This window comes from Perognathus longimembris, chromosome 6, assembly GCF_023159225.1.
Source record: "Perognathus longimembris pacificus isolate PPM17 chromosome 6, ASM2315922v1, whole genome shotgun sequence".
Taxonomy (NCBI): domain Eukaryota; kingdom Metazoa; phylum Chordata; class Mammalia; order Rodentia; family Heteromyidae; genus Perognathus; species Perognathus longimembris.
Genome location: NC_063166.1, coordinates 14,297,438 through 14,304,194, shown reverse-complemented (window position 1 = coordinate 14,304,194; position 6,757 = coordinate 14,297,438). Strand labels below are relative to the sequence as shown.

The window sequence follows — 6,757 nt, the reverse complement described above, 5'->3', positions numbered from 1 at the left end:
GGCCCTGAGATCATTATGATCCCAAAATATACAAGTTAGTATCAACAGTACAAAAGAGGGCTGTACTAGAAAAGAATGGAGTTTTTTAAGAAAATGATTTAAACAAAAGGGCTTTTGGTTTCTTCTATTAATTATGCCCTGTACATAAGGCAGAGATGCTTATTGTTGTCTATGTATGCAGAAAAGAAGCCCTTGAGCAGTGGTGAAAAAGTCAAATAACCCCATTGAAAGGATGAGCTTTAGTAGCAAGAAGAAATAAAAATGAGCCAAGTGCTGGTAGCTCACGCCTGTAGTCCCAGCTACTCAGGAGACTGAGATCTGAAGAGCAAGGTACAAAGCCATCCCAGGTAGGAATGTCCATAAGACTTTCATCTTTTAGAAATCAGCAAAAAGCTGGAAGTGGAGCGGTAGCTCAAATTGTGGAGTGCCAGTCTTGAGTGAAAAAACTCAAGGACAGTGTTCAGGCTACAAGTTCAAGCTCCAGTAGTGACACCAAGAAAAAGAGAGAGAAAGGGGTGGGGAGGGTGGGGAAGGAAATAGGAATTACTGACTGGGTATGTCAGAGACAAGAATAAAAGAGAAAGTAGTTTCAATAGTAGATACCAAGAGGATAAATTAATATAAGAAGTTAGGTAAGTAAGTAGGCAGACAGGCAGATAAATAGATATCTCACCAAAGAGAGGTTTCCAATCCTGCATTTTCTTCAAGATGATAGTAAAATACAAGGAATGCATAAGGGGCTGGGGACATGGCCTAGTGGCAAGAGTGCTTGCCTCCCATACATGAAGCCCTGGGTTCAATTCCCCAACACCACATATATAGAAAACAGCCAGAAGTGGCGCTGTGGCTCTAGTGACAGAGTGCTAGCCTTGAGCAAAAAGAAGCCAGGGACAGTGCTCAGGCCCTGAGTTCAAGCCCCAGGACTGGCAAAAAAGACAAAAGGAATGCATGAGATTTACCAATGCTAACAGATCAAGTTAATGCCTCATGAGAGAGACAAGGATATGTAATGCCTATCACAAGAGATTTATAGAGTATTTTATATTAACAGAAGAAGATGGGTTGCAAAATTCTATCATCTATATGAAAAGAGTTTGATTCTCCCAGTGAGATACAACTTCACCATAATAATCAGAAATATAATTTTAAAACAACAGATAAAAGCCAGGTGTGGTGGCACAGGCCTGTAATCACCGCACTCAGGAGGGAGAGGGTCTGGAATTTAGGGTACATAGTGAGGTCTTGACTCAGAAACTAAGGGCTGGGAAAGTAACTCGGTGGCAGAATGCACAAAGTCCTATGTTTAATCCAGCATGATGATGATGATGATGAAGATGATGACGATGATGATGGTGATGATGACAATGATGACGATGACGATGGTGATGACGATGATGTGGTGTGTTGGGAAGAATACAGTAGAAGAGCAATGTGTTCGTTGCCAGTCAATCCTTCTTTCTATGGGTCGGGAACTAGTAGTTCCCCCTGTACAATCTTGTGAAGTAGGCTGAACATCTATTTTGTTTCAATTTACAGAGGAGAAAACAGAGGATTTGCCAAAACTGGCATGGCTGGGGATACTCTATGGCAGAAAAGGAACCTCATTCTATCCATTTCCAGACAAGGGCGCGATCTACTGAAGCTTGTTCCTTCTTCAGATAGGAAAGGAGGACTCACACCTGTAATCCTAGCTACTCAGGAGGCTGAAACCTGAGGACTGTGGTTCAAAGCCAACCTGGGCAAGAAAGTTCCTGAGACCCTATCTCCAATTAATCACCAAAAAAGCCACAAGTGGAGCTATGACTAGCACTCGCCTTAAGCAAAAAAAAAGCCCAGGCCCTGAGTTCAGGACTAGCATACACACACACACACACACACACACACACACACACACACACACACACACACACACACGATAAAAGCCAGAAGCTGGTGCCAGGGGGAGCCATACCTGTAATTCTAGCTACTCGGGAGGCTGAGACGAAAGAAGGGAAGTTTAAAGCCAGTCTGAACAGAAAAGTCCATGAGACTCATATCTCTAATTACCCAGCAACACGCCAGAAGTGAAGGTGTGTCTCAAATGACAGAGCACTAGCCTTGAGCAAAAAAGCCAAGCAGAAGTGCAGTGCCCTGAATTCAAGTCCCAGCAATATACACACAAAGTCAAACTCAGTATCCCAAGCAGCAGTTCCCACTGCGAACATTAAGACCTTTAGTATACCACTGACGCCCGGTGCCCCACTTTAAACAGCAACTAACCCTAAGTCAAAGCATTCTAAACCAGGTGTCAGGGCTCATGCCTGTAATTCTAGCTATTCAGGAGGCTGAGATCTGAGGTTCGGTTCAAAGCCAGCCTGGGTAGGAAAATCTGTAAGACTCTAATCTCCAATTAACAAGCAAAAAAATCAAGAAATGGAGTTGTGTCTCCAGTGGTAGAGCACTAACCTTGAGCATAAAATCCCAGAGACAGTGCCCAGGCCCTGAGTTCAAGCCTTAGGACTGGCATGCGTGTGTGCACGCACACACACACACGCACGCACATTCTGACACAACTAGCCACAGCTAAGGCCCCCCATGGCTGCAGGCCCAGCTTCTCAGCCATCAGTATGGAGTCCCGATGAACTTTGCTTCCTTGGCTCAGTGTTGCGGTGTGCAAGCCAGCTCCCTGCCCTCTTCTGACCTTAGCATCTCCCCTGTTCAAGGGCCCTGCAGTGCCTCCCCAATGGAGTTATTTGGAAGATTTGTTGGATGGGCTCGTGTGAAAACACCTTGTCCAGTATTTGGTATCTCTGTTCATTGTGTACTGTGTTGGAGCACTTCTTAGGACACACAATAAGGAAAAGCTAGGTTGGGCTGACAACCTTTGTCACTCATAACTACCTTTGTCATGGATAATAATGAGCGTTAAATGATGAAATGCTGGGGCTGGGAATGTGGCTTAGTGGTAGAGTGCTTGCCTAGCATGCATGAAGCCCTGGGTTCAATTCCTCAGCACCACATATACAGAAAAAGCTGGAAGTGGTGCTGTTGCTCAAGTGGTAGAGTCCTAGCTTTGAGCAAAAGAAGCTCAGGGCCAGTCCCCAAGCCCTGAGTTCAAGCACCAGGACAGGATGGGGGGTGGGGGTAGGGGATGAAATGAGCACTGTATGAGCCGAGAAGGCCTTCATGACAGTTGAGGCACAGTGATGAGGCCCTAGGGAGGCCACAGACTCCGCGCAGCTCCGTGGCTCAGGAATAAGAGCGGAGAAGAGAAATCATGGAGACCTGCTCTGTTTGTCAGTTTTCCATTACTATAACAAACTGGGACAATGAATTTATGAAGAGAAAGTGTTTATTTGGGCTCACAGTTTTGATCTTTTGCTTCTAGGTCTGTAGTGAGGCAGTTCATTATGGTAGAGAAAAAAGTCACTCACTCTTTCAGGGCTTGCTGAGTGCCGGCTCCGCTCCAGATGCTTCTTGATGCTGGAACGCAATGCTGAACCCACAGACAAAGTCTGTGAGGCCCAGGAGACTAAGAGATTACTGATGTAGAAGTGAGAAGTGCAAATAGGAGTGGCTAGAACACGCAGGAGCATGGAGACGGGAAGGAGTTCCCAAGCTTGAGAGAAGAATCAGGCTCCCGCGGAACAGAGAGGAGCTAAAAACAGCCCATCTTTCTCTGTCTTGGGATGGGAAAAACCAAGGAAGACTAAGGAGGGTAAAGAACTGGGCAGGAGGCTGAGGCTACAGGAGAAGGTGAGGCAGGAGAGGGGAAAGGCGGGCTGGCGGGGAAGTGTCTCAAGAAGGAAGTCTCAATGCAAGGTATTGGGATTGGAGAACTTTCTCTGAAAACACCAATCTCCCACTCATGAAGGTGGCTCCCCAGCCAGCCCTTACGCTCTGGTACTTTCCTTCTGCCTTCTCTTCCACAGTTACCCAGCTCCCAGGATTTGGGGGGTGACCCCAGGCTGTCTAGGGGATACATAATCTGGACCACTACATGTGAAGTACTTGGTGTGGGGAAGAGAGAATCCAGAAACCCAAATCACCCCCATCCCAGGCCTGTTAAGTTCTGTCCACACTTTCGTAGGCTCACCCCACCATTGCCCTCAGTCTAATTCCTGTGCCAGAATGCCAAGCTCCTGAGGAAACCTAAAAGGGGTGGGGCAGAGCAGCACCCCAAAAGGGTGACATCCCGTGGGAAAGGGGAGTTGCAGGTGGATGCTGGGTTTTCCTCTCCCTTTCTCGCCTCCCTTTTTCTTTCTCCTTTAGCAGGGGCTGCTGTTTATTCAGCACATGTTCCAAGTCTGTGGCTCTCTGGGGCATAAAGCACTCAATGGTGCATGTAAGGGAGGCTTCCCTGCTTCCAAGAAACTTGTCCTCCTGAGAACAAAAGCAGAGCCTAGACAATGCGGCCATCTCCAGCTCTCCCATTCATGGTGAACGGGAGCATATTTGTTCCACCTGGCCCTAGTGCCAACTTCTTGGACCCCTTCCCTCCTTCCTGCCCCCCTCTCCTCCCCCTTTCAAATACCAGGATCATTCTGGAAACACCCATTCCCACCCCACCCCCACCCCCCACTCCCCAGGGTATGCCAAGACCATGGAGCTCAACCTTCAAACACTTAGGCTTTGATCTTTCACAAAGACTGGGACTGAATGCATAGGAACTGGATGTGTGCTTCAAAGGTTAGAGTGCCTGCCTAGCAGGCTTGAGAGTTCAAACCCCGGTGCCACCAAAAAAGATAGGATCTTCGGAGGACCCTGGACAGCCATGCAAGGGTGAGAAAATGAGAAAGGTCCCCACATACTTCTATTTCTGCCCAGAAACAAAAGACACTGAGAAGCCAAGTGCCCATGGCTCACGCCTATAATCCTAGCTACTCAGAAGGCTGAGATCTGAGGACCGTGGTTTGAAGCCCAGAGAGGAAAGACTTTTTTTTTGGCCAGTTGTGGGGCTTGAACTCTCGCCTGGGCACTGTCCCTGCACTCTTCAGCTCAAGGCTAGCACTCTACCACTTGAGCCACAGCTCCACTTCAGGTTTTTTTGGTGGTTAATTGGAAATAAGAGTCTCACAGACTTTCCTGCCTGGGCTGGTGTTGAACCTTGATCCTCAGATCTCAGCCTCCTGAATAGCTAGAATTATAGGTGTGAGCCACAGACACCCGGCTCCCTGAGACCCTTATCTCCAATTAACCACCAGAAAACTGGAAGTGGCTCTATGGCTCAAAGTGGTAAAGCGAAAAAACTCAGGGACAGTGCTCAGGCCCTGAGTTCAATTCTCACAGCCAGATGGGGAAAAAAAAGACAAGGAGAAGAAACAAATTCAAAACTGCTTATGGTTTATTGGCAATCAAGCGCAGGGGAACAAGGATGCAGTGGAATTGGGAGAGAACTGGGAAATGAGCCAACTGAACCCAATTCAGCTCACACAGTGAGTGAGGGGCACGACTCCCTTCTGTGACTGCCAACCTTGGGTTGCTGAGCTCTGATTCCACACTTCAAGGATGAGGAGAGCCAGAAGGACGAGGGACTTTGGGAGGGAATTGATTATTGATGCCTGGCTTCAGAGGACTAATCTCCCAGCCAGTACCTGGATATCTACTATTAATCCCCCAACTCCCTCCAGGGTATGGATTAACATTCCCCCAGCTTCCTACTGGGTACCGATTGATAATCCCCCCGCCGGTACCTGGGAACCGGTTATTAATCCCCCAGGCTCCTGAAGGGTAAGGCATAGGCCTTGTTCCCCATCCGGTCCCACGACCACCACCTCCCCAGGCCACACTGGGGTTCCAGGTCCCCAAGGGGAAACCAGGCCTGTGGATGGGAAGCCAGGGTGGGCGCCTCGGTCCCAGCAGGCGGGGATGGAGCAGCCGTCGAGGCTGTGGGTCCCGGCGGTATGAAGCGTCAGACGGCTGCTCTGGGAGTGCAGAGGATGCTTCAGGTAAAGGACCAGTGGCCAGAGGGACAGCATCCCCACCGGAAAGGTAAGGCAGGCCTTCGGGCATCGCTTGCTCCAGGGAATTCTCAGCTTCTGCAGCCATCATTTGCCAAGGATATTCAGAGGGCCAGTACTCCACATCAGGCAGCCCCCAAGACGGAGGCCAATTCTGCACCCCAGAACTTTCTGGAGGTAGAGGGGCATCCGGTGGAGGGCCATTGAATGTTGGAGCAGCCCCCACCAAAGCATTAGGCCCAGGGTCTGCCTTGGGCTGAGGCTGTCCAGAGTTGAATGAGCTGGTGAAGGAAGGGTGTTCCAGAAGAGGCAAGTCGGTCTCCTCCTTTGTACCAATGCTCCGTGCTAAGAAGCCTGAGAGAAAGAGAAGACAAAGCCACCAGTGGGTACAGATGTAGTCTTTTTGCTTCCCCAACATCAGTTGTGCTAGGAACCCAAATATATCCCTTGCTCCCGGTACCCCCCTGCCTTTCCCCTTTCCCTTTCTTCCAGTGCCCAGAGAGTGCTGGTGCCCCTGAGCCAGGGATAGCCCCATACCTGGGAGATGCAGACAGACCAGGAGCAGGCCCAGAAGAGCCCCACTCCTTACCGCCCAGCCCTGCATCCTGCTCGCCTCCAGGATCTCCCTCGGCTCCAGGACAGCTGCTTTATCCTGCGCGTGGGGTGGGGGACAGCAGAAACAGGTGGGGCCAGTGGCGGTGGTGATAATAGATCTCCACGGTCCACCCTCATTCTTGGTTAGGCCTGTGGCAACAGGTGTCACTTGAATGTCTAAGAGGAAGATGGGCGTTTCCCTGCCTAGCTCCTTTCATGGCCAG

At 49.5% G+C, this 6,757-nt stretch overlaps 1 protein-coding gene across 1 annotated transcript; it reads right to left on the bottom strand.

Moving 5' to 3' along the window:
* Positions 1 to 5,481: 5,481 nt before the first annotated feature.
* C6H6orf15 (chromosome 6 C6orf15 homolog) lies at positions 5,482 to 6,543 on the bottom strand. The gene is made up of 2 exons (XM_048349221.1): positions 6,477 to 6,543; positions 5,482 to 6,293 (listed from the first exon to the last, which is right to left on the bottom strand). The coding sequence occupies exons 1-2, from the start codon at positions 6,541 to 6,543 to the stop codon at positions 5,482 to 5,484; spliced, it is 879 nt and encodes a 292-aa protein (XP_048205178.1).
* Between the last annotated feature and the right edge of the window lie 214 nt (positions 6,544 to 6,757).